The sequence below is a fragment of the Tamandua tetradactyla genome, chromosome 11 (assembly GCF_023851605.1).
Source record: "Tamandua tetradactyla isolate mTamTet1 chromosome 11, mTamTet1.pri, whole genome shotgun sequence".
Taxonomy (NCBI): domain Eukaryota; kingdom Metazoa; phylum Chordata; class Mammalia; order Pilosa; family Myrmecophagidae; genus Tamandua; species Tamandua tetradactyla.
Window position 1 is genome coordinate 62,585,621 of NC_135337.1, and position 27,162 is coordinate 62,612,782.

Sequence of the window (27,162 nt, forward strand, 5' to 3'; positions counted from 1 at the left end):
CAGATGGAAATTCATCTAATACATTTTGTAAATATATTTTTAAAATATTTACCCATTGGGACTGATGAGATACTAATTTAGAATTATGGTATATAAAAAGTTGAAGGAGTATAAAAAGCAATCTAGTTCAGGCTTCTCTTTTGATTGATGAGGAAACTCAGAAAAACAAAATAATATTTAATGTCATAATTCTTGTCGACTGAAGAACCAGAACTAGAATTTAGATCTCCTTACTTTTTCCAAAGTGCCACTTCTACTTCACCAACTATATTGTTCTAAACTCTATTCTATTTCACATTTAAATATTTGCCACAATCTTAAAAAAAAGTAAGCTCCTTCAAGAAACTGCATGTTTATTATAATAAAGTATTATAACATTTTAATTCTGAATTATTCATATATCGAAGCATTAAGTTAAACTTAATTATTTTGTTCTGCTACTAAAAATATAGACTTAAGCAAATGGAAAATTTCTTAAATTTGCATTGTAATCTTGGGTGTAGCAGGTCCCTAATTAAAAACAAACAAACAAATGTTTTTAAATGAAACTATAAAAAATACTGTGTTTTGCCTGGTATAATGAGAGTGAACATAATTTGTGGTGTTTGAAGACTCAAGAATGGGAGGGATTTTTCCCTATGCTGATGGTATTTCTGGGGACAGTGTCCAGTTGACCGAACACGACCTTAGAAGATTTAGCTTGGGAATAACATTCTGATTAGAGTTCTTTTCCTAAGTTCCTATTCTAGAAAATGCTACAGGTAGAATGGAACTTGAAAGCCCCTTTTGAAACAGCCAATTTGCATACTACAATAGTATACATGGGTTAAATATGACTAGAAAATGGTAGAATAACAGATATTAGGAAATAGAATTAAGACAAATGCCACATTATTTATATTAGCCAGTCTTCAATGTAATAATCAGGTTATTTTGAATGCTAAATAATATTATTAGAATTGATAGTTCTACCGTTTAAAAGAAAGCATTTAATTTCTTAAGATTTGCTAGCGTTAACACACAATGTTTATTCAACCTAAAATTTATTTTAATAAAGACTTTCAATCACACAAATCCTTTTCTCTAGGACCTACACTAAAACGTTACGAAATAAAAAAAGAAAGTACTGACAAACTAGCTAGTCCAGTCAAATAAATCAATTTGATAAGCATTACAGATGTGTTGAAAGTTTGAGTAGTATGAGCAAAATGGAAGAAGGTTGATGTTTTCTTTTAAATTTTTAGAATGACAGAGTAAGAAATTCTATGTATGATATAATTTTTTGACAGTATAAAGAGGACATTATAGTATCTTGTAATACTGACATAGGGCATAAGATGGTGCTATATCCTACCAATTAGGTAAACTCATGTAAACCAAAACAGAACTGATATTTCACTTACTTGTCAAATACAAATTTCTTTTTTTATTTATAATATATAAGGAAATGCCAAAAAGCACAAATTACAGATATAGTAAAATAGAAAATTCTAGCTATCAAAACGCTTAAATGTAACAGCAAAGTTACACTTTTGTAGGAAAACTGTAGTGAACAAGATTTATTTTGACATACAAATTCTGTGTTATCACAAAAATTTTAGGTTCAGGTAGAATTATTAAGCAGCAGATCAGTCACAGATTTAGTCAGAGGAGGAAATTACATGCAGTCATTATCAAAATCACTGTTGTTTTTTTATAAAGATACCCTTTGTCACAGACTAATTAAAAAGCTATTTGCCTTTTCTCTATACTGCTAAGTAGGTAAAGAAACAGCTACTGAACTTTATGTTATTACAGAATTACAAACTGTACACATTTAAAAACTGAAGTGTAAATAGATAACTTATAAAGGGAAAAATTAATAACGATTGCCATCTAATATTTATTTGGATGCTTCAGAAAAATTAATAGTAATTTAATACCTTAAACCATTTCATATTTAAAATGTTTATATTTATATTGCCATGTATAGACCTAGTTAGCATAGTATGTCATAAACATATATCATACACAACACACACACACATAAAACATACATAGACATATTCTAATTAGGAGTCTGGATATAGGAAGTACTGCATATAGATTTTACTACTCATAGTTTGGAGCTTACTCTAATTCTAGCCATGACTGGTCTTAGAAAGAAAAGTGAAGCAATTTCCTTTCAAGGAATATTCCTGACATTCCCTGCACTTCACAGAACCTAAGCAAACGGATAGAATTAAGAATTTTTAAAATAGTGCTTCAGTTCCTAAGTATGGCTTATAGAAAATAATACATATATAGTTTCTGTAGAGATCTTATTTTCTAACTGTAATTCATGTCCTTTAACAATTGTGCAGATTTATGGTTTAAAATTTGGTTTTCTGAGAAGTCCTTCCTTCTCTCTTCCAATTCCATACTTCATTGCTCTACACAAAATTGAAGTATCCAAACATATTTAAAATAGATTTAAAGTATTTGAAGCAAATTAATTTAATGGCTTTCTTAGTAATTTATTCTGTTAATCTCAATTAAAATAAACTATACAACAATTATATCCATAACTAAGAAATTCTCAATTCAGTTATGAAGTCTTAACTCAAAAAATAACTTCAAAGTAACATGCAAAGAACTGAATCCTGCTGAATTTTTAAATTATTTCAACTTATCTAAGAAATACCAGATGGTAAATAACAGGGGGCAACATCAAGATCAGAAATAGGCTGTGTGGAAAGTTAGGTAAGAAATACAGAGTTATCTAATATTTCCAAAAGCCACTACATTTTATATGAAAGTCACAAAATCAAAAAGTTGACACTGTAGGCCATTTCCTTTTAATCATTAAATTCCCTTAGTACCTTTTACCTAATTCTAATCATCAGCGGCACTATTTCTTGTTCTTGATATCTTAGATGTAAAACTTAAACAGTTGCCCCTTACACAATCACTATGGCCTACAACCTAATTCTGGTACTGTCTATTAGCTCTGTCCCCTCTTTGCTATCTCTGGGTTCTAACCCAGGCCAACTTCTGAACACTTTATATCTTGATAACTCCATCTGCCTCTCAGTCCCTTTAATTTGAAGTCTCCACTACATAACACAATAGCAAATTAATTTTTCTCAAACTATACTATCATCATGTTATTCCCTAAAAAAGATCTACTGTCATTTCTTTTGCTATAGTAATATCAACAACACTATCATTTAATAAAGTGAATGCTGTGTCCCTGGCACTGTGCTAAATGCTTTACATATTTTCTCTGAATCAAAATTTTCGAAAACACACTAAATACAACTATTCCCAATGTACAGATACAGAAATTGTTATTCAGTGGGCTGCTGACTAATTACCCAAGTCACAAAGTTATTAAGGGCCAAAGCTAGAATTCAAGCTCAAGTCTATCTTGGTCTAAAGCTCTTAATCAGCACCTAGAATAGTGACTGGAGGACAGTAGTCACTCTGTAAACATTTGTTGAATAAATGAATAAATAATATACTAAGTTACTTGCATGTTTGTTTGTTTTTCTTTTTTGGCATGGGCAGGCTCTGGGAATTGAACCCAGGTCTCCGGCATAGCAGGCAAGAATTCTGCCTGCTAAGCCACTGTTGCACTGCCCAGCATAGTATATTTTAATACTGAAATAAAAACTTCATTTTTAATTCAAAGCCCTTATTTTGCATTAAGCAAAATACCTGGCATAGATTACCTGCTTAATAAATATTTGTTGATCTAAATTAAAGGAATTATACTGGTATGGGCCCAATTAACAAGAACATGATATAGAGAAGAAGTCTTATCATTTAATATAAGCCATGCTAACATTTACAAGTCTCTTTATATTAGGTAAAATTATGTCTATTTACTCTTTTGAATCAGATGAACCATAATCATTTAACTAAGTTAATTTTATTAGCACTCAGTTTAGCTGCAAAACACAAAAAGTTTCCATTGATGGAAAATAATATTGTTGGAACACTAAATATTGTGTGTGAACATGTTGGACATGCACACCAAATTGCTTAGGGTGTATAGATTTCTGAACAGTCTGAACATAATTCCTTGGAGATAATGTTTTAAAATTTTAATATAGAACAAATGTCACTGTCTAGCAATTTAAAGATATAAGGGACTTCAGAGTTCAATAACAAATACAGAGTTGTTATTTGAAACAAAAATGTAGCTCTTGAGAACAATCAGTTCAGTTTTCCAACAGCAGTTATAGTATGTGGTCATAACCATTTTCCCCCCTTTTACAGAGGTCTCTAGATGCACATTTTTAATGTACCCTAGCAGTTTCCAGTTAATGTTTTATATTTCTGTAGCTATTATTTTCTGTTGAAAGAAAACTAGTAAAGGCTGAGTCTAGAAAGGGAAAACAAAGGAAGAAGATCAATATTAAGACTCTACAAATATTGACTTAGCAAAGTGACTTTGCTGTCTTTCTCTCAGAGGAATTGATATTGAATGAATGATTTTTAAGAAACACCTATAGAAAATACTTGTTAAACAAAACAAAACAAAATCTCTGGCCAAAGTATATAATTACATAATCTAGTCATTAAGGTAAAAAAAAATTTTTGAGTCTTCATTTACAAACTGAAGACTGTATAATAACACGGTTATTTTTACTTTAAAAAATTATAATAGCTTACATGTATAAATGTAGCAATCCACAGAAAGATCCAATGAATTACTTTACAAACTTTTACTGGTTCTCAGTAGACACTGAACAGTTAATAATAAACTTAAAGTCAATTTTTTCAGAAAGAAGTCATATCTATTAATTTAAAATACTATACCTTTATAGAGTTTGGCTCATTTAACTTTGAGTTGAGGTTGCTATTAGCACCCATGGTAACTGTGAAGGAAACAGATGTTTTGTACTTTCTAGTTGTTGACAGTAAAGGACTCCTGGTGTCACCTGTAATAAGCAATAGTTATTTGTCTAACATTATAAAGGGCTGTCAGTAAGTTTATTTCTAAACACAGCGTAGTATAAAAGTTGTATGTATTAATTTTGGTCTCTTTGTTCTTCCTATTGAAATAAAGTCAGAAGTTTTATATTTATCTGGCTTTAATGGTCCCTAATTTATGGGCTACTAATAATAAGATTCTTACTTCAATATGTCACCTTTTAGTCTGAAGTTTAATTTTAAATAAAATATAATGAGCATAGCCAAGTCAAGTTTCATTATAAAATTTTACGTCAGTGGACATTTATGGCTAAGAGAGACCAGAAGTGGCAGCTAGCAAAAGTTGGGTGCTCGTTTATTTTATCACTGATTAAAACTAAGACAGAAGGGAAAGATTATGTGAATCTGATCCTCAATTCCTGGCCAAGCAACTCAAGTGTTAAAAGTAAATACCTTTACTTGAGAATGTTTCCTCATCAGTTTTTCTTATGATTCTAGGTGACAGTTTTGATAATGATGATGGGTTCCTTTCAGGAGACCCTTCAATGTGGCTTCCAAACTGTTGACGCCTCAGTTTACTGTCAACCTCCAGTTTTTCTAGTGTAGTCTTGAGATACTGCTCATTGGTTGTCATATATAATTTACAAAACTATAGGAAACAAAAAGTAGTTCAGTGGGTAAAACATTCAGTCATACATTTGGGAGGAGAAGAAGGCAAATGCACATTTATAGGAAAGGGATAGACTGATAGAGGCATATATATTCTATTGAACTGGGTTTGGCATTTTATTTTCATGAATCAGATTGACCACCCTCAAGTGACCTAGTGAAACGCAGCTATGATTCAATGAGGTCACACTGAGTCAAAAATAAAATGTTACAGAAGGAAAAATGATTTATTTTTTTTTATAAGACAGGGGTAAACATGAGTTTTTTAAAAATAATTTTTATGATTCTTCCACCTTAGGAGAGGTACATTTCTGTGAAGAGACTCTATGTGAGTGAGTGTGTGTGTGTGTGTGTGTATGTGTCAACTTCATCATATTGTTTTTAATGTAATCATACCAGATTACAATTCTGGAACTGGAGAGATTAATTTCAAGTACACAGTATATAAGTATGTCATTGCCAATATTAAAAAGATATGCTACTTAAAAAATATTTTCCTACACTGTATGTAAATTTATATTAATATGAGCTTATATACCTTGATATAGTCAAACTTTCCATTAGCATTTACATCAGCCAAATTTAGTATGGCATTTACTTCTTCTCCAGTCATCTTCTCACCTCTCTGAAAAAAGATTCAATTTAAAGCACCATGATTACCACTTTGTTATTCATGAGGATAACAGAAATACATTTTAATTTATTCTATAAATAAATTTGAATACATGGCTTCATTATGAATCTCAGAACAAGTATTATGTCAAGCAAGAATGAGATTATTATATAAAATCAAAATTCCAAAATTTTATTAAATTTTTTAAAAAGTATTCTGCATGTGTATACTAAATTTCAACAATTGTATAATATAGGTGCAGTTATAAGTGCAATTCAATTTAGAGTAATGAATGATACTTTCTAATATTGTACCAAGTAACAGAATGGATTCCTAATCTCATTTATACTGTGTTTCTCTTCTACTTGTCATATATGATCCTATCACTAATTTGTAAAGAGTTTGGGGCAGGAAAGAACCACATTGGAACACAACGGGATATGGGCCAATTTTATACTCTTTCTTTTATTTACTAGGCAGCTTTCATCTAGAAGGATTCATAAGCAGTTTATAAGCAACATACATGTGATTCATTTCTCCTACCACTGAAATAGTTATTTTTATTTTTTTGCATGGGCAGGCATTGGGAATAAAACAGTAATTTTTAATGTGTGCTTTGGAAGTAATCAAAGCTAGTCTCCAAGTGGCTTTGCAAACAAAACAAAACAAAATAAAAAAAGGCAAAAACTGCATCTTACAAAACTTTTCACATATCTTACCTTTGTTAGAATTTTATAAAGGTCAGTGTGTAAAATAGAACCATCATCATTTACATCTAATTTCTTAAATGATTTTAGCAATTCTGCTTTCGAAGTAGGTTTTTCTTTCCTTAAAATTATACAAAAATCATCAAAATTCAGTTTGGCAGTTTGAGGAGTCCAATATTTATTAATGGTTTTTTGGGATGGATTTCTTCCTGCATGTTGAAGAGCTGCCCAATAAAACAAGTATTATTTGTTACAGCAACATTTGGAAATTGTTTTTAAGTCTACTTTTTCTTTAAATTAGTACATGTATTGTGATATTAAACAAATGCACACACTTACCAATACATTACATTCGGTGTTTATAATCTAGGGATATCAGTGTATTCCTGACTTTCAAAAATAAAAACATATATTTTGCCAGGTAAATATTCTTGATTTATTAATGCCAGCAATAAAAAAAAAAGAATTAAACAGATTTTTTCCTATTCCAATCAGGTGTTTCTCAGTCTAAACGGTTTAATTAACTGATAATATCTGACTTACTGCTTAAGAGCTCTTGCAGGAAAAAAAGTAACAAAAAACAGTCAACTACATAATTGTTTTGAGGATACAGAAATATCCAGAAAAGCATAAATTATTACTTTTTCTCAAAAAGTATCTTAATGAAGGCTTAAATGAGAAAATTGTTAGTTTGAGAACATTAATGTCAATGCTCGTCTCTTCTAGGTAGTAGGATTTCAAGAACGTTAGTCATGTTACAAATGTTAAATAAATGTAAAAATAGTCTTCATTTGCTGTTTTGGCCTGCTAAAAATGAACAATGCCAACATACATTGAGAGAAGACTACTACAGAGATTCAACGGTCAGATTATTTTTTCATTCTTAATCAGAATATTTAAAAATAATCTTATAACCAGTATTATAAAACATTCCTATTTTGAAAACTATGTCTTTATATCTCTGAAAGGCTTTGAATATTTGCATATGTCATTTTGTACTAAAAATATACTTTTAAACAATTCTATAAATTGAATAGGATTAATCTGGCAATTTGCCAATAAATATCTCTGCATATTAATTATAACACTAATACAGAGAAAATAAGACTTATCTAAAATCAACTAGCAATAAGCCTCCTAAGCACAATAGAAGGAATTAGCAGAATCTGAAAAGATGTAACTGTCCTGAATTGTGTTACCAACTTCTATTATACAACCTTATATTGGATACTGCCATTATTCTTGAATGGGATTTCACAAGACTTAAAAATCTGTGCATCATTAACAGCACTAAAAATTGAATATTGGGATATTCTGCAATTTAATTTAATAAAGTCTAATAAATATACAACAATTTAACTAAAGAAATATTCTCACAGAAATAGAAATCAGATAACAGTAATAAATACAGACCTTTGTAAGCAAATGACACTGAATCTTTATTGTGCACAAAGTATAATACAGGGTGACTTTCTTCAGTTACAAACTTCTTGATTCCTAAGAAATTTTATAAATAATTTTTTAAATAGGAAGTCCACACCTGAAGTATAAAATTGCTATCTGTGGTCATGACTTATAATTAATAACATATTAGAAATCCATAAACGAAGAGAAATCTTTCCAACTTCTAGATTATGCCAGTTCATCATACCTACATAAATTATATTCTAGCTCAGAAACAGACACAAGAAGATAACCCAGAGGTGGGTTTTAGAGTTAAAGACATGGTAGCTGGAGGACTCACTCCTCCTCCTAAAATACCTAAGGGACAGGTAAAAACTGTCTGAAACAACTGTTCTGGGGCCCCAGGGCACTGTGCAGCATCCAAGGACAGCATGATGAAGAAGCTGAAAAACTGTGGAAAAGCATTGGCAAGAATCAGATGAAGAAGAATGAACTTAGTGGTCTCATACTTCCTAACTTTAAGGGACACTACAAAGCTACAGTGGTCAAATTAGCATGACACTGGCATAAAGATAGATTTATTGACCAATGGAATAAAACTGAGAGTTCAGAAATAGACCCTCACCTCTATGGCCAACTGATAAATGACAAGGTTGCCATGTCCCCTTAACTGGGACAGAAGAGTCTCTTCAATAAATGGTGCTGGGAGAACTGGCTATCCATCTGCAGAAGAATTGAAAGAGGACCCCTATCTCATACCTTGTACAAAAATTAACTCTAAATGGATCTAAAACCTAAATATAAGAGCCAGTACCACAAAACTCCTAGAAGAAAATGGGGAGAAGCATTTTAAAGATCCTGTGGTAGGTAATGGTTTCTTAGACTTCATACCTGAAGCACAAGCAATGAAAGACAAAAAAAAAAAAAAAAAAAAAAGATAAATGGAACTTCTCAAAATCAGAAACTTTTGTGCTTCAAAGGAATTTTTCAAGAAAGTGAATAGGCTGCCTACTCAATGAGAGAAAATATTTGGAAACTACATAGTGATAAGGGTTTAATATCTAGAATATATAAAGAAATTCTACAACTCAACAATAAAAAGACAAAACGCAATGTAAAAATGGGCAAATGACCTGAATAGACATTTTTCCAAGGAGGAAATACGAATGGCCAAAAAGCACATGAAAAGATGATCAACATCACGAGCTATTACCATGCAAATCAGTACTGCTATAAGATAACTTTTTACACCTACTAGAATGGCCACTATGAAAAAAATCCCAGAAAACTATGTATTGGAGAGGATGTGGTGAAATAGAAACACTCATTCACTGCTGGTCGGAATGTAAAATGGTGCAGCTACTCTGGAAGAAAATTTGGCAGTTCCTCAGGAAGCTAAACATAGAATTGCCACACGATCTGGCAATTCTGCTAGTAGGTATACACCCAGAAGAACAGAAAGTAGGGACTCACCAGACATTTGCAAACCAAAGTTCATAGCAGCATTATTCACAATTGCCCAAAGACGGAAGCAACTCAATTATCCATCAACCAATGAATGGATAAAAGAAATGTGATATATACATATGACAGGTTATTATTCAGTTGGAGGAAAGAATGAATTCCTAATGCATGTGACAACATGGACTAGATATGAGGACATTATATTGAGTGAAATCAGCCAGACATAAAAGGATAAATATTGTATGATATCACTGATATAAACTAACTATAATAAGCAAACTCATAGAATTATAATTTAGATTATAGGTTACCAGGAGATAGAATGGGGGTTGGGTAGAGAATGGAGAGCTGATGCTTTGTGCCTGATTTCTATTAGGTTGATTATAAACATTTGGAAATGGATAATAGTGATGGAAGCATATTATTGTTAGTGTAATTAACAGTGTTGAATTATGTTTAAGTTAGAGGATAAAACATAGAACTATATAACACACTGAACTTTATTGTGGACGGTGACTGGTTAATAGTACAAATATAAGAAAGTTCTTTCATGAATTATAACAAACGTACATCATTCTTACAAGTGTTAATAATAGGGTGGTTTCTGGGGGAAACACACCTAATGCAAACTATGGACTATAGTTAGTATTATTTTACTATTCTTTCATCACTTGTAACAAAGGCACCACAGCAAGTAAAGTGTTAATAATAGGGGTATATGGGAACGCACTTTTTTAAATTAATTTTTAAATTTTAATTTTAAAAAATTACAGGAAAGAAACACAAACATTCTTAATATGTGATCATTCCATTCTACATATATAATCAGTAATTCACAATATCATCACATAGTTGCATATTCATCATTTCTTAGAACATATGCATCAATTCAGAAAAAGAAATAAAAAGACAACAGAAAAATAAAATGAAAACAGAAAAAAAAATTATACACAACATACCCCTTACCTCCCTTTCATTGATCACTAGCATTTCAAACTAAATTTATTTTAACATTTGTTCCCCCTATTATTTATTTTTATTCCATATGTTCTACTCATCTGTTGACAAGGTAGATAAAAGGAGCATCAGACACAAGGTTTTCACAATCACACAGTCACATTGTGAAAGCTATATCATTTATACAATCATCATCAAGAAACATGGCTACTGGAACACAGCTCTATATTTTCAGGCAGTTTCCTCCAGCCTCTCCATTTTCTCTTGGATAACAAGGTGATATCTACTTAATGTGTAAGAATAACCTCCAGGATAACCTCTGGACTCTGGAATTTCTCAGCCATTGACATTTTGTCTCATGGGAATGCATTTTTTTACATGACTATGTAAACTTACAACTTTGCTAATTAAAAAATATATATAACAATAATTAAAAAAAAGTGTGCTAAGTGAAAGAAACTAGACATACAGTACTACATATGTTATAGTTCCATTCTTGTAACATGTAAATATAAATACATCTATAGAGATAGAATTAGATTAGTGGTTAAATAGGACAGGAAAAGGATAAAGGGATTGAGTGATGACTACTAAGGTATATGGGGTTTTTCTTTTTGAGGTAAATAAAGTGTTCTAAAATTGATTGTGGTGATGAATGCACAACTCTGTGATTCTACTAAGAACCAATGATGGTACACACTGTAGACAGACTGTATGGTATGTGAATATATCTCAATAAATCTGTTTTTTTTAAAAAAGAAGTGGTAGAGTGGACAATGGTGGCTCAGTAACAGAGTTCTCTCCCATCATACTGGAGACCTGGGTTCGATTCCCGGAGCCTGCCCATGTCAAAAAAAAAAAAAAGTGATAGCTGTAGTAACTGCCATCTTCCATTCACTTAGAAAGCCTTTGTGGAAGTCTGTAGCAGTGGAGAAAGTATAATTTTTAAATTTCCATGTTTATTTTGGATGTAGACAAAAGTCTTGATTACCATGCTGCCCTAGGAATGAAATATAAATGTTTCACCTAGTATATAAATGGACAATTCCATAAGTTATCTATTAGGATCAAGGAAAAGGCATATGTGTTTTAATAAGATTCTAGCCCCAGCAGTTTCCACCCTTTGATAGCTAGGAATACAAGCAGGACTTAAATGAAGTTGTAATTTGAAAGTGAAAAGTCCAAGTGCAACTTTTGCCCAGTTTTAGGAAAATAGGTCACTCTTTCCCACAAGTGGCAGCTCAGCATACACTTGTTGCTATCTTCCATAACAAAGAAAATACGGTTTTTAAAAATACACTAATTTCTAGAAGAACAACTTTCTCAGGTAAAATTATGCCAAAATGTGTACTCTGCAAGTATACATTAAGAAATTAGTATAATCTAGTAACTACTAGCTTAACTTTTATCTCTAAATTTAGAATTAGTTGGAGTCTTTTACTGAGGGCTTTGATTGCAATATATAATTACATAATTTGATTACAATTATGTAATTGTAAATGTTTAAAAATTGGCACTAATATACTGATCTTTTCCCAGTAGCTCAATGAGTTTTTACGTGAGCCTATAATACCTGTATCATTCATAAGTTGGGGGAAAAAAGTAACTCTACAACTGATAATGGTACTTCTCTATTCGACCTTGAAATGGAAATGCCAGAGTACGTGTCATGTGCTTAAGTGGCATAAAGAGAAAGATGAAAGACATAGTAGTAAGAAAGAGATGTCACTGGTTCATATCACTCCTTTTTAAAATTTAGATTATCTGAAATCAATCATTATAATGTTATGAACAGTACTCCACCATAAAACCAAGTATATACAACACTAAAGAGACAAATACTGCATTATTATCCTCCCAGATAATTCCATATAACTGATCCCACCTTAGTAACAGATATTCATTGATTTATCAACTAAATGTCATAGTAGGAGAAGGCATGTTAAACTTTAAATTATTAGTTTAGTGATCTTGGCCTATTTTCGAAAGAATAAAGAGAAATTTCAGAAATAATAGCAAGTTACTCAAAAGGACTTTTTTTTTTAGTTAGAAGGACTTTTAAGTAATTGAATGTTTGAGTATTACTTTAATGTACATTAGATAGTAATAACTAAAACCACATTTTATTAATTTTAAAGTTATATAAAGTAAAAATAAACATGACTTTAAAAAATCACTTCAACTAGTCATGTGCATTTACATTTAAACTATTTTACAAATAAGTTTTTTTACTGAGACTCCAAAAACATTTTAATTGATATCTGCAATCCTCATATTTCCCAAAATGGACTTCCTCATATAGAGATCTTCTTCTTGAGTACAACACCAAAACATTGTGACGAGAGCATGTTAGAGTTTTTATCTAAGGAACTACTTCTCAAAGCTTGCAAAATAACTGTTTCTCTACTCAAAAAGTTATTAGACTTGATAAAACTGACAGGAGTAGTTATTTACTACCATCTCCTGTCTGAAGTTCTCCAAGTCATTTAATACACTCAGAAAAGACCAAATTCAGTGGTTTAGGGGATACTTGCAACCAGAGGAAGTTTAAGATGTGATAATGGTAAGAAGCAATAAAGGACCAAAAAAAAAAAAATCCTCTTAGTTATCTTCTTAAATTTCACTTATTTCTTTATAGTTCTCTTTCATAGTTATTCAAGCTATTTTTATACATCATTTACATTTTTCCCAATATAGTTCCAATTCAGACTAGTGATTCAGAAGCTAAATGTATTTTAATTCTATTATTATAAACTTAAATACCAAAACAAGAGTTTAAAAATGTTGTTTTAAATCAAAATGGAAGCTTTAAAAATACTAATCTAGTCTTTATAAATAGTGAAAGTTTTTAGAATATGTAACTATCTAAAATGTCATAATAGCTTAACATAATTCCCCCGCTCAAGCTTCACTAAGAAATTGGGATGATTCAGCAATGAAATTTTACTTTTGGTCTTTCTGATCTACTCACTTTCAACAAATAAAGAAAAATACTTAAAATATATATATTTACCCAAGTAAAGTTGATCTTTAGAAATAATGTTTTCTAAGCTGCTTTTGAAAACAGTTAGGTAGGCAGCTCTACAATTCATATAAAATATTTCCTCTTCAGTTAGTGGAAATTTCTTTGTTCGGGAACTCTCTGAAAGTGTAGATTTCTGACTGGAGAAAGTTGCTTCAGTTCCTGGACTGCTTGCCATTCTAACAGAAAATAATTTAAAAATTTGTTTTAGTTACTGAAATTGCCTTTCAAATTGTGGAAAAATGAACACATTAAGATTTTTTATATGTGGAAAGAAAACATAAAGATTATAATACGTGGGAGCATTATCATATGTTCAATTAGAACAAGCCCTTGGCAGTTGATTTCTAATGATAAAATATATGTACAAATATATAAATATACGTATATAATTTTTCCTTAAGTATGTGATAATAGCCCAAAGGACAAAGATGTAACATAATACATAAGAAGAATCATAGGACAAAGGAAAAGTACACGTCTATTCTCTCACAAGAGGACAGTCAGATGAGACTTTTCATAGGGTAGTTATGAGGATTATATAAATTCATACATGCAAACCACATAGAACAGTGCCTGGAACATAGGAAGTGCTAAATAGAGTGAAACTCCACAATTACGAGAATTTGGATATAATGTGTTTGGCAGTTGGCACCCATCCTTTACAGCAGGATCAACCAGGTCATTTCATTAACATCCCAATAATGCGGCCCCATATTTTAAATGACTGAATTTTTAAAATCCCATTTATAGCATTATCATGGAGTTTTACTGTGTTCCATTATTAATAATAATATTTTGGATTTATATAGCTCTATTCTGCTCCTAAGAGCTTAAAGAACTGTCATGCATCTTGTTTTATTCCTACTAAGGTGGTCAGCTATTTTTGGTCCGTTTTACAGATGAGGAAATTAAGGGACTGAGATGTCACCCCCGCTAGTAGTAAGTGGCAAAAGGCAGTAAATTTCGCTAACAGTTTCTTCTTTATTAATGTGGATGAAGGCTTCTTGGACAATGCTTACTATGGGGCACTAAATAGTGCTGGTGATCTAATAGCTTCCAACATTACTTTACCCAGCTTGGACTTCTAAAAAATACATTACAACCTAATAAATTGAATATTTCAAGTTCAACAATAAGACGACACAGGTAGGGTCCCCTTCAGGACTCATTGGATTCTTACTCAGGAGGCCTAAATCACTTGCACCTTCTTGAATTATATAGGTCTTTTACACTTGGGAAAGAAAGATAATAATCGCTTATCATGGATGAAGTACCCTATTTATAATACACAGACAGCCTGCCTGACACTTTCATATTACACCAGATTTAGAAGGACCCCATAGGGATGCAGTGTCACAGTCTGGTTACTGCAAATTGGTATCACTATAATTAAGCATCAGTGTTTCAAACACATATGCGTGCATGCATCTCCTCACGAATGTGAAAGAAAACTGTTCCTATAAGAAAGGAGAGCGAATGTTCACTTTACAGCAAGCAATTTTAAAATGTAAGTGTATTTTAGGATCGTCCTCGAATATTTCTTTCCAAATAAGGTGACTCCTTCATGTGGAAATCCCACGGCAGAAATGTTTCAGAATTCTATTCTTTCCCTTTCTTTGACGAGAGACTAAACTGAAGCTTAAATAAATATAAAACTGCACCCCTCAGGCTTGGAAGCCTCCTCCATTTAAAACTCCAGGCCGAGACCGAGACAAGGGCCTAGAGAGCATATTGCAGCAAATGGCTCCATAAATAACCAGCCACACAACAGCAAGAAAAATAAACTGTTAACAAGTGCCTAAGGCTTCTACAGGGCCAAATGAAAACAGAGAGCCATCCTGTCACCATCTCCACACACTGAAAGACGTTCAGGGCTAATCTCGGGCAACATTTCTCTATTTCTGTATTCCTATGGGCATAAAACAGCATTCATGTGCACATTTTAGGTGCCAACAGACCAGCTGTTAGTATGACAGAGAAGTAAAATAAGCCAGCGAGAGAAAAGTAAGCAGAACAGTGAGCAGCGGATGGAGGCGAAGAGACCGAGACAGCAAGCTGTTAGCAACCAAATTCTAGCTCACAAAGGAGAAAGCGCAGCCAATTCTTTTCAGCGATTCCGCGTCTCCTCACCGCCACCGGACCGATTTCAACCTTTTTCTAATTACCATGGAAACCGCACCTCTTCGCCACCGGAAATAAGATGCAGAGCACCTCCCCAAGCGGTCCGGATAGAAATTTAGGAAACGTCAATCAAGATCGAACAGAGACGGTCGCTGTCGCTCTCTCTCTCAGGGACGTGTTAAGGCCTGAGACGTGAGAGAGGCTCTGTTGCATCCGGGAGGGACTCGATGCAGTCCTGGGAGTAGACTCTTCACCCCTACTTACCCCCATAGACGCGCACACACGGATCCTTCATCGCAGGGAGAATGTTTCCGGCGGGCCACTCGGGTGTGACGCAGCGACCGCTCGCCCGCGCTTTCGACGCTTCAGCGTTTCCTTTAGCCGGTTCTTGGTTTTTCAGAAAAGGTTGCTCAGTTCATTTTATTCAACGGTGGTGTTTCCCTGAATTTCAAAATGCCGTAGGTATCTCCTCCCCAAGCGTTGTTTGCTTGGGCCCCTCTCTGAGCAGGAAGAGTAGATATGTGATATAGTGGCCTTTTTTCTCTCCGATTTTTCCGAATATAAAACATTCTCCTTCGTCGATAGTTCCGCTTGCCGAGTACGTCGACCCATCTCAACTCTTCTTCCAGCAGTCCCGAGTCGGTAATCGTTGTCCTCCTTCATTCTGATTATCCAAGGCTTTTGACAGGTTGCATAGCTTGTGACCTATATTTAAATGATACCTAGTTTGAAATAATCTCGCATACGATAAACCGAAAATGGAGCAGTGTATTGAAAACTAAAGTGGTTTAGTGCCTGGTGTGGTGAGTTCTTCTAAACTGGCGGGAGGACTCATGCACTGGTTCTCAAGAGACTTGGATTGCGTTTGAGGCTCATTCACTGTCCGGCGTTGGGCCAGTCACTTATCAGGTCTAGACTTCGGCTAAGAGTAAATAAGTGTACTGAAGAGCTCCAGATTCCCTTCCAGCACCAGTAGTACAGTTGCTGCCGTTTAAAAATTTCAAAAAACTTTTTTTCTATGAAGAACTTTATGGGGTTTTTTTGGGGGGGGTGCGGGGAGGAGCATCCAACTCCCGAAATTCTTCTCTTTGACTTCCACTTGTCCCCAGGCAGGTACCTCCTCCCCCTGCGTAATTCCTCCTTTGTTTTCATGTTTGAGCAAAATAGAAAGAAACACGTTGGGGGAAATATCTGTATCAGATAGGACATGAAAGTTGGAAGATGTGAAGAAATAATAATACATTACATTTAGTCTTTGGATCTTTAACCTATGGTTAGCGCTTTACCTATTTTTTGCTCTTTGAATCCTAAAAAGGACCTTAGAATGCAGAGGCTGCTTTTGTCTCTACTCTGCAGATAAGAAACAGGTTTAGAAAGGGTGAGCTTATTTGACAATGACTGTTCAAGTAATAGAACCTTAGCACCGAATGTGTTATCCTACACATCACTATCAAAATGTGTCTTACTTATACCCTTGAAAGTAATAGATTGAGTTTTTCCTTTGCCAAAGCTGTAAGACTAGTGTAGCAAAAACCCTTTTAAATAGGGAATATAAAGGAAACAAACTGGTGTGTATTTACATAAGTGGTGATATAACCTGAACTATGTTCCCGTTCTGTTATAGGTAGTGGGGAAACAAAAAACTGCTGAAAATGGAACTTTCTGACAAGTGTTTTCTTAACATATGAACAGATACATGTTATTTTAGCAGAGTCTAAGGTAAATGTGTTCTGACAATAATGTCCAATCTTGATGTCGACATAATATACAGCACATTCACTGTTTGTTTTAGCAAAGTGATTTAAGACCAAATTAGTGGTTAAATCATGCATAAAGTATAATATTTTAGAAGATCTCTATCATTGTTAAACTTATTTTTTAAGTGTGCTAAATAGTAAAGTCATGCATGGGAGGGGTGCAAATCATTTTGGCAAGTTACATATGAAGGCGAAATAATTTTTTTGTGTTATTGAGATGACTTTTTGGTATGTACTTGCAAGGTTAAATGTGTAACGTAACTTATGGTAGGGTGCAATTTAGTTCTAATTTCTTTGAACCTTGTCAGGAAGAAACTTCAGTACAGCAGTGGGTAATTATGAAAACATATACGGCCTATACTAGTTTGCTAAAGCTGCCAGAATGCAGAAATGGATTGGCTTTTAATAAAGGGGAATTTATTTAGTTAAAGACTTATACTTCTTCAAAGGAAAGGCAGCTAACTTTCATCTGAGGTCTCTATTACACAGGAAGGCACAGGGTGATCTCTGCTGGCCTTCTCTCCTGGCTTCTGGGTTCCCACAGCTTTCCCCCAGATGATTCTACATCTCCAAAAGTCTGGGCTGAGCTGCTTGGTCTGTACTGCTTTGAGCTTACTCATTTAAGCACCCAACCAATTAAATTAAAATTTACTCATTGCAGGAGGCACTCCCCCTAGCCCACCACAGATGCAATCATTGACAGATGAGCTTCCCATGCCAATGGCTTATGTCCATTGGCAACTTCACCTGGCCAAGTTGACACCTGAATCTAACTACCACATGGCCTAAATGAATCTGAAATAAATAGGAAAGAGCATATGTCAGGTGACTGTTGAGTGGATGAATGAATCTTAAAAACAATGAGTGAAAGAAGCAATTTTTAGAAGAGTAGATACAGTGTATTATTTTTATAAAGCTTAGAACATGCCATGCGGGAAACCTGGGTTCAATTCCTGGCCCATGGACTTCCCAAACAAAGAAACCAACAAAATGTATATATAAATATATAAACTTAATAGATAGGGTTCCACTGTCAGTAATGTCTAAGTAACTTATTTTGGACTAAATTTCCTACAGATAACTGATAAATTGTGGGCAAAACATGAAAAAAAGCTACTTGAGGCACTGAAGAGGAATTATGAACAGGCAGAAATTTGAGGGAATTTAATGGCTAAGATTTGAAATTATATGTGTAGTTTTTTTGCCGAAGGGCAATCCATGTAGTACAATTCAGCTAGAACACAATAGAAAAGTTGTAGCTTTACTAGCTTGAGGAGTCAAGAGATTACCAAAAGAGTTGGAAAGTAAAAGGAGAATCTTGAAAAGAGCGGAACCATAGAAAAGGTAACACAATATTGTGAAGGTAATTAAAATCAATGAATTGTACAAATGAGTGTACAAAAGCCAGAAATTATTATGTTCTATACATGTGTTACCATAATAAAGAATTTTTTAAAAATTAATTCTATATAGTTTAGTAGTGAACACCTGGGCATTGAAGTGTAAAAATTACGTATACAATTACGTTAACAGAATACTTTTAATAAATTAGAACATGACATGAGACAGGCAAGACCTCTGTAGTGGATTTTACAAAGTGTTGCTTAAAGAAATTGGAGACTTAAAAGTGGGCATGTGTATTGATTGGAAGTCTTGATATTGTTAAGATTTTTGTTCTCTCTAATTGAACTTTAGATTCAGTGCAATCCCTGTAGTGATGCCAGCAAACTTTTTATAGAAATTGACAAACTGATATTTAAATCTGTATAAAAAGGGAAAGGACCCATGATAACCAAAGCATTCTTGGAAAAGAACTGAGGTGGAAGTACATAAGGTGATAGATTGAAACTATATGTACCCCAGGAAATCGTTAAATTTAATCCATTTCTGTGGGTGTGAACATATTAAAGTGAGACCTTTTGATGAGACTCCTTCAGTTAAAGTGTGACCTATCTCAATCAAGATTGGTCTTAATCTTATTATGGGAATATTTTATAAGAGAATAAAACTCATACTAAGAGAAAGGAAGCCATGGAAGCAAGAAGGTGAAATCATTGAAACCCTGAAGAGATAGGAGAGGCCAGCAAATGCCACCATATACCTTACCATGTGACATAGGAGGCAAGTAATGCCACAGTCTTTGGGTAGAAAGCATCACTGTGATGATGCCTTTTGGATATTATTCTTGCCCTTAACCATGAACAAATAAATTCCCATTGTTTAACCCAATGCATTTTATGGTATTTGCTTTGAGCAGTCTAGGGAACTAAAACAGATTTTGCTGCTGGGAGAGTAGAGTGCTGCTATTGTAAATACCAAAAATGTAGAAATGTTTTTGAAATTGGATAATGAATAAGAGCTGAAAGTATTGTGAGGTGCTTGATAGAAAAGGTCTGGATTGCTTTAAAGAGATTAATGGTAGAAATATGGATGCTAAAGATACTTCCCATGAGCCCTTAGAAGAAAATGAATGTGTTTTTGGAAACTAAGGGAAAGGCTATTCTTGTTTTAATGTGACCAAGAACTTGGCAGAATTGAGTTCTGATATTGGATGGAGGGCAGACCTGAAAGAGATAAATTTGGTTATTTAGCTGAGGAGATTTCCAAGCTAAATATATAAAGTGCAGCCTGGTTTCTCCTTGCAGCGTATAGTAAAACATAAAAGGAAGAAGCTGAGAACTGAACTCCTAGGTAAAAAGAAACCAGAATTGATGATTTGGAAAATTCTGAGCTTCCAGAAAGCAACTTTTCTTGGCAAAATTGAGTTCTGATGTTGGATGGAGGGCAGAACTTGAAAGTGATAAACTTGTTATTTAGCTGAGAAGATTTGCAAGCTAAATGTAGAAAGTGCAGCCTGGTTTCTCCTTGCAGCTTATAATAAAACATAAGAGAAAAAGAATAAGCTGAGAACTGAACGTCTCAGTAAAAACAAACCAGAAATTGACTATTTGGAAAATTTTGAGCTTCCAGAAAGTAAATTCTCAGAGAATAGTGCCCCATGTGAAGGTTTAACTGAACATGGAACCAGTCAGCTCTTTCAAGGGAAGTTAGAATGGAAATGCAGTTAATTAGGAAGATTTGTGGAAGGTTCTTTTGCCTGATGGTTTGGGCCCCTGTGTACTACATGCAAAACCAACAAGTTTTTTTTGGTGAGATCTTTGTGAATGGAACTACTGCCAGGCTGGACTGAAAGGGACAGAAAAGGGACAGATTGAAAAAAAAATAACTTGAAGTGCAGAACTGTGGAAGCTGAGGTCTGAACAGAGACATCTTCTTGGGCCAAGAGAACAGGCTCATCTACATATATTGAAAGGGTGAGTCTGCCTGAGCACTTGGTGGAGGTGGGGAGGTCCTTCTTCCTTGTTGTTCAGGAAGAGTCCTGCCATCACAGTGTTCTGAGAGGGTTGTTCCTGTGCTCTGGGGCTTGTGGAGAGTCTGATTACCACCCCTATGCATGGAGAGGGTGGAACCTTGTCCCTAGTATTTGGGGAGTGCATAGCCACTGTGTAAGTGCTTGCAAGGGGTGGGGTTGCTGCTTCATCCATCCTGGAGGACAGAACATCCTTCCACAGATGACTGTCAGACCTTGACATCTAATGGAACATTGCCTTGCAAGACTTCAGAATTTTAGAGGACCTGTAACCCCTGTTTTCCTTCCAGTTTCTCCCATCTGGAATGGAAATATTTATCCTCTATTTATCTCTCCTTTATATATTGGAAGCACATAGTTTGCTTTCTCAGTTTCACAGGTCCACAGTGGAATGGAAATTCTGCCCCAGGATGGACTAAACCCATAACCGATTTTGATGAGACTTTATACTGAAGTGTAATTTCTTGAATGACTTAAGGCTCTTGGGATATTCTGATGGAATGAATGTATTTTGCATATAGAAAGAACTTTTGCTGTGGGGGGAGAGATAGCCCCAGAGGCTAGAGTGTGGTGGTTTGAAGCTCTGGGTACCCCAGAAAAACTAGTTCTTAGATTTAATCCTTTCCTGTAGGTGTGAAACCTATTGTAATTAGGAACTTTTTATGAGATTGCTTCAGTTAAGATGTGTCCCATCTCAATCAGATGGGTCTTACTCCTATTACTGTAGCCCCTTATAAGATAATGAAATTCAGACACAGAGAGAAAGCCATGGAAGCTGAACTCTAAAACTTGGAAGAGGAGAGACCAGCAGATAACGCTGTGTGCCTTGCTATGTGACAGAGGATCAAGGAACGCCACAGTCTTTGCATAGGTAGTATTACCTTGATAATGCCTTGATTTGGACATTTTCCTGGCCTTAAAACAATGAGCAAATAAATTCCCACTGTTTAAGTCAAACCGTTTCATGATACTAACTTAAGCAACCTGGGAAACTAAAATAATCCACTAAGTAGGCTTAGTAGTAATAATGTAAAATACGTAATTTGGGCAAAATAACAGACAAATAGATAAATGGAACAGAGTAGAAAGTTAAGAAATAGACCCACAAAGGTACCAAAGCAATTTAATGGATTGAAAGAAAAGTCTTTTTAAAAAATGGTTCTAAAGCACCTTATGGAAAAAAAAAAAAAAACTTGACATCTGCCTTATACCATATCTAGAATTTGATTTGATATGTCATATGCCAAATGTAAGAGGCTTCTGGGAGAAAATGTATCATAATGTTTTTACAATCTTGGGTAGATAAGATTTCAGAAAAGGCACAGAAAGCAATAACCATAAAAGAAAAAATTGATAAATTTTATCTGAATTTTAAATGTCTGCTCACCAGAAGAAATCATTAAGAAACTGAATTGTTAGGCAACTGACTGGGAAAAAATATTTACAAAATATATTTTCAGACAAAAAATATATATAATATGTGAAGAATTTTTGCCACTTGAACCAGTATTTTATAAAAGAAGATAGAGATGGCCAACAAGCACATTGTTAAACATTAGGGAAATGCAAATTAAAACTGTAATGGAATACTATTTAATATCCAGTAGAATAGCTAAAATAGGGTGGCAGCACCATATACTGCTGCAAAATAAGTGGAACTTTTATACATTGCTAGTAGAAGCAGTAGATGGTAAATTACTTTGGAGAATAGTTTGGCAGTTTTTTATAAAGTTAAATATACACCTACCCTATGATCCAGCAGTTCTGTTCCTAGGTATTTATTTATCCAAGAGAAATGAATATAACTAAGGAAAAAAACTTGAAAAAATCATTCATAGAAACTTGACTCATAATAGCTAACAACTGAAAACAAACCTGATGTCCATCAACAGGAGAATTCGTAAACATATGGTGGCATATTCATATAATAGACTATTAAAATAAAAGTGCAGGAACAACTGATACCCATAGCAACGTTAATGATTTTCATCATCATACTGAGCAGAAATAACTAGACCCAAAGGTGCATATTGCATCTGGTTCCAGAATATGGAATCCTAGAATATGTAAGACTAATCTATGGTAAAAAAAAAAAATTAGAAAAATGGTAGAAATGATGGACTTGAAATGAACTTTAAACTTTCGTGGGTGATTCCAAATTTTTATATCTTGATAAGGATGGGGGTGGTTACAAAGAGGTAGTATGCATTTGAAAACTCATTCAACTGTACACTTAGGATTTGTACCTTTCACTGTATGTATATAAAGTGTATGCTAAAAAAAGAAAGAACTAATATTGAATCTGAATCTTAGTAGATAGTTTTTTCCCCACAGTGGTATAGTTAGCACTTCTGAAACTTAGGTTCTCTTGTTCTAAGCTTGAGGATAGGAGTAAATACATTAAGGATCGCAGGAGCCAGATTTCTCACTGTTGGAGAGAAGGATTTCAAATATTTTAATTTGGTGTTGGAGTTGTTAATATAAAACATGGGCTTTTAAATTATAGATATAAAGATAGAGGTAGATATAACTGTGTTTGTGTGTGTACGTCTGTATTCCAGCATGGGCTTTTTAAATATAGATATAGAGATAGAATAGAAATGTGTGTTCCAGTTCTGTCCATTGAAAGGGACTATAAAAATGGCCTAAGTAGCAATAGGCACATTTAGTGCCTAGATCTTTATTTCTAAATACCATTATCCACTAAATAGAACCAGATCCCATTGGAGCAAAGGCTGACCCTCTGTGCTGGGGCAGAGAACATCTTTTTGTTTGGAAAGGTAAGGAAGTACTGAAAGAATTACAGGTTTACATGAATAGGACACTGGAACCAGCTTTTAAGGGGTCCCACTGGCCAAGTCTGGGACAATTCAAACACCAAAATAAATATTGGATAAAATAAAAATCCATGATTCCATAGTGATAGAAACAAATAAATGAATAAGGAAAGGAAGACAGGAAAAAGCTTTACCTTGGAGTAAAATGCTAGCTAATAAATAAAGAAGGAATGATGCAGTTAGACAAATCATTATTGGTTACTAAAAGCTAGCAGTTGTAAGTGTGCTGAAACTTCAGATATTTATGTAGCACCTGAGACTCAGAGTTAGAGTACTGAAGCTATGAATGTCAGCATTACCCCACTCAGCAACTGTTCAAAAAGCTGAAAAAGTGATCCAGACTTTGTTTAGAGAGATGAATGGAATTGACCTGGATAGGACTAAGGCAAATCAGAATACTGGGTAAAGGATGATATCGTCCATATTTTCAAACTTCAACCTTGAAATCAAAGGGAGAGATGTTTAATTTGGTGCAACATTTATATTCTGGGTAGCACATTATCTAATTTAATTCGTATGATCAGTTTACTTGAACACCATAAATACAAGGAATCTTGAATAGGGCATGAGATCTTGTTAGTTTTTACAGGTTAGTGTGATACCCTGAAATATCCCAGACTAATTTGGGCAGAGAGTAAAAAAGTACTTGCAAAGTCCTCTTGGGGGACTGGGGAGAAAGAGGAAATACTAAACTTTCCTTTCTGGGGAGTTCTGATATTCTCACAAGCACTGGGGACAACCAGTTTAATAGGCTGAGTCCTCAATATTGGGCCTCAGCCCCGGAAGCTTATTTCTGCAATAGAGAGGCGAAACCAACTGATAATTATGCCTAAGAGTCATTCCTGAAGAGCCTCCTTTGTTGCTCAGATGTGGCCTCTCTAAGCCGACTTGACAGGTGAACTTACTGCCCTCCCCACTATGTGGACATGACTCCCAGGGGTGTAAATATCCCTGGCAACCTGGGACCTGTCTCCTAGGGATAAGCTGGGACCTGACATCATGGGAATGAGAAAGCCTTCTTAACCAAAAGGGGGAAGAGAGAAATGAGACAAAATAAAGTCAGAGTGGCTGAGAGGTTTCACACAGAGTATGCAAGTTATTCTTACACATATAGATACTCCTGTTTAGTTTATGGTATATTGGAGTGGCTAGAGGGAAGTACCTGAAGCTGTTGAACTGTGTTCCAATAGGCCTGATTCTTGAAAAAGACTGTATAACTATATAGTTTTTATGATGTGACTGTGTGATTCTGAAAACCTTGCGTCTATTGTTCCTTTTATCCAGAGTATGGACAGGTGAGTTAAAAAAAAAGCGTGGTATGAAACAGGATATTTACATATGCTTTCTTATTTATCACATTGAAGAAACCTGGTAGATAACATCTTTTTTTTTTTTTAGTAATTTTTTATTAATTAAAACAAAATTACAAGAAAAACAAACATCCTTAAAGCCAAGATGGAGGCTTAGCAATGTGCGCATTTTAGTTCATCCTCCAGAACAACTACTAAATACCCAGAAACAGTACAGAACAGCTCCCGGAGCCACGTCAGTGACCAGACACACAGCGTACCCAGTCTGGACCAGCTGGACTGGCTGTAAGCCTCCCCAAAACCATGAGTTCCCCAAGCCACGGTGGCCGGCGCCTGGGGCCCCTCCCCCACAGGTGGCTTCCTGGAGGGAAAGGAAAGAGACTCTAAACCTGTGTAAGGCGTAGTTTGCTCATTGGGCTCACGGAAAAAGAGAAAAAGGGAGGAAACGGAGGTCTTAGTGGCTGTGTTTCTACGGAGACTTGGCAGCCTCTGGATTCAGCGGCGGGACTTCTCAGGCTGCAACTGCCCCAGGCATAGGCAGAAACGGACTGCTTTCAGGGCTGTCTCCCACCTGTGCCTTCCCCAGGGGCGGGGAGAAGCTCAACTCAGGTGGAATTCCTCTCTCAAGGAATTCAGACCCCAGGGCTTGGCAATTTGAAGCCATTAAAACCAACCTACAACATCTCCTCCGTCTCTACCACGCCCCCAGCAGGGACAGTCTTCCAAAGTTAAAAGTGCCACAACATCTTTTGCAGGTGCGACCCGCAGACAGACACGCCACATACTGGGCAGGATAAGAAAAACAGAGCCCAGAGACTTCACAGGAAATTCTTTTAACCTGCTGGGTCTCACCTCAGGGAAAACTGACGCAGATGACTCCTTCCCCCTGACAGGAGGCCAGTTTAGTCCAGTAAAACCCGGCTGGAGTCTATAATACCTACGTAGACCCTTCTAAGAGTGGGGAGGGAAAAAGCACCGTACAAGCAGGGCAAGAAAAAGAAAACAAGAACTGAAAAATTATTCTCTGTTAAACAAAACCTAAGCTAGAGGTCTGGAAAAAGCTGAACTGAAGGTCAAAGAACAGATAGACAACAAATTCATCTAGCAAGAAAACCCTAGCTAAGAGAAGTGAAAGCAATCTCCAGAATAAACTAATTAAGGTAATTAAATGTCTAGATGCCAGCAAAAAATATCATCACACCAGGAAAATTGAAGATATGGCCCAGTCAAAGGAACATACCAATAGTTCAAATGAGATACAAGAGCTGAAACAACTAATTCAGAATATACGAACAGACATGGAAAACCTCATCAAAAATCAAATCAATGAATTGAGGGAGGATCTGAAGAAGGCAAGGAATGAACAAAAAGAAGAAATGGAAAGTCTGGAAAAACAAATCACGGAACTTATGGGGATGAAAGGTACAGTAGAAGAGATGAAAAAAACAATGGAAACCTACAATGGTAGATTTCAAGACACAAAGGTTAGGATTAGTGAACTGGAGGACGGAATCTCTGAAATCCGACAAGGTACATAAACTATAGAGAAAAAAATGGAAAAATATGAACAAGGACTCAGGGAACTGAGTGATAATATGAAGCGCACAAATATACGTGTTGTGGGTGTCCGGGAAGGAGAAGAGAAGGGAAAAGGAGGAGAAAAACTAATGGAAGAAATTATCACTAAAAATTTCCCAACTCTTATGAAAGACATAAAATTACAGATCCAAGAAGTGCAGCGTACCCCAAAGAGAATAGATCCAAATAGACTTACTAGTCAGAGTGTCAGAGGTCAAAGAGAAAGAGAGGATCTTGAAATCAAGAAGAGAAAAGCAATCTATCACATACAAGGGAAACCCAATAAGACTATGTGTAGATTTCTCAGCAGAAACCATGGAGGCGAGAAGACAGTGGGATGATATATTTAAATTACTAAAAGAGAAAAACTGCCAACCAAGAATTCTATACCCAGCAAAATTGTCCTTCAAAAATGAGGGTGATATTAAAACATTTTCAGACAAAAAATCAC

At 34.8% G+C, this 27,162-nt stretch overlaps 2 protein-coding genes across 11 annotated transcripts in view; one reads left to right on the plus strand and one right to left on the minus strand.

Annotated features, from left to right (window-relative positions):
- Positions 1-16,187, minus strand: part of EFCAB7 (EF-hand calcium binding domain 7) — a 65,251-nt gene extending 49,064 nt beyond the window's left edge. For 2 of the 4 annotated variants that reach the window (XM_077120726.1, XM_077120723.1), the window contains exons 1-7: positions 15,820-15,924; positions 13,727-13,914; positions 8,302-8,385; positions 6,901-7,112; positions 6,107-6,193; positions 5,353-5,548; positions 4,786-4,907 (exon numbers count right to left, since the gene is read on the minus strand). In XM_077120726.1, coding sequence (XP_076976841.1) covers positions 4,786-4,907; positions 5,353-5,548; positions 6,107-6,193; positions 6,901-7,112; positions 8,302-8,385; positions 13,727-13,913 — 888 coding nt within the window. In that variant the 5' untranslated portion in view covers position 13,914; positions 15,820-15,924. Of the gene's footprint in view, positions 1-4,785; positions 4,908-5,352; positions 5,549-6,106; positions 6,194-6,900; positions 7,113-8,301; positions 8,386-13,726; positions 13,915-15,819; positions 15,925-16,123 lie in introns of those variants that run through there. The other 2 variants (XM_077120724.1, XM_077120727.1) reach the window with 2 other exon arrangements.
- Positions 15,922-27,162, plus strand: part of ITGB3BP (integrin subunit beta 3 binding protein) — a 106,186-nt gene continuing 94,945 nt past the window's right edge. For 2 of the 7 annotated variants that reach the window (XR_013159441.1, XM_077120733.1), the window contains exon 1: positions 15,922-16,317. Coding sequence is in view for 1 of the 7 variants with exons in the window: in XM_077120733.1 (XP_076976848.1) it covers positions 16,313-16,317 (5 nt within the window). In the remaining 6 variants the exon portion in view is untranslated. Of the gene's footprint in view, positions 16,318-17,483; positions 17,579-27,162 lie in introns of those variants that run through there. The other 5 variants (XM_077120738.1, XM_077120734.1, XM_077120735.1 and 2 more) reach the window with 4 other exon arrangements.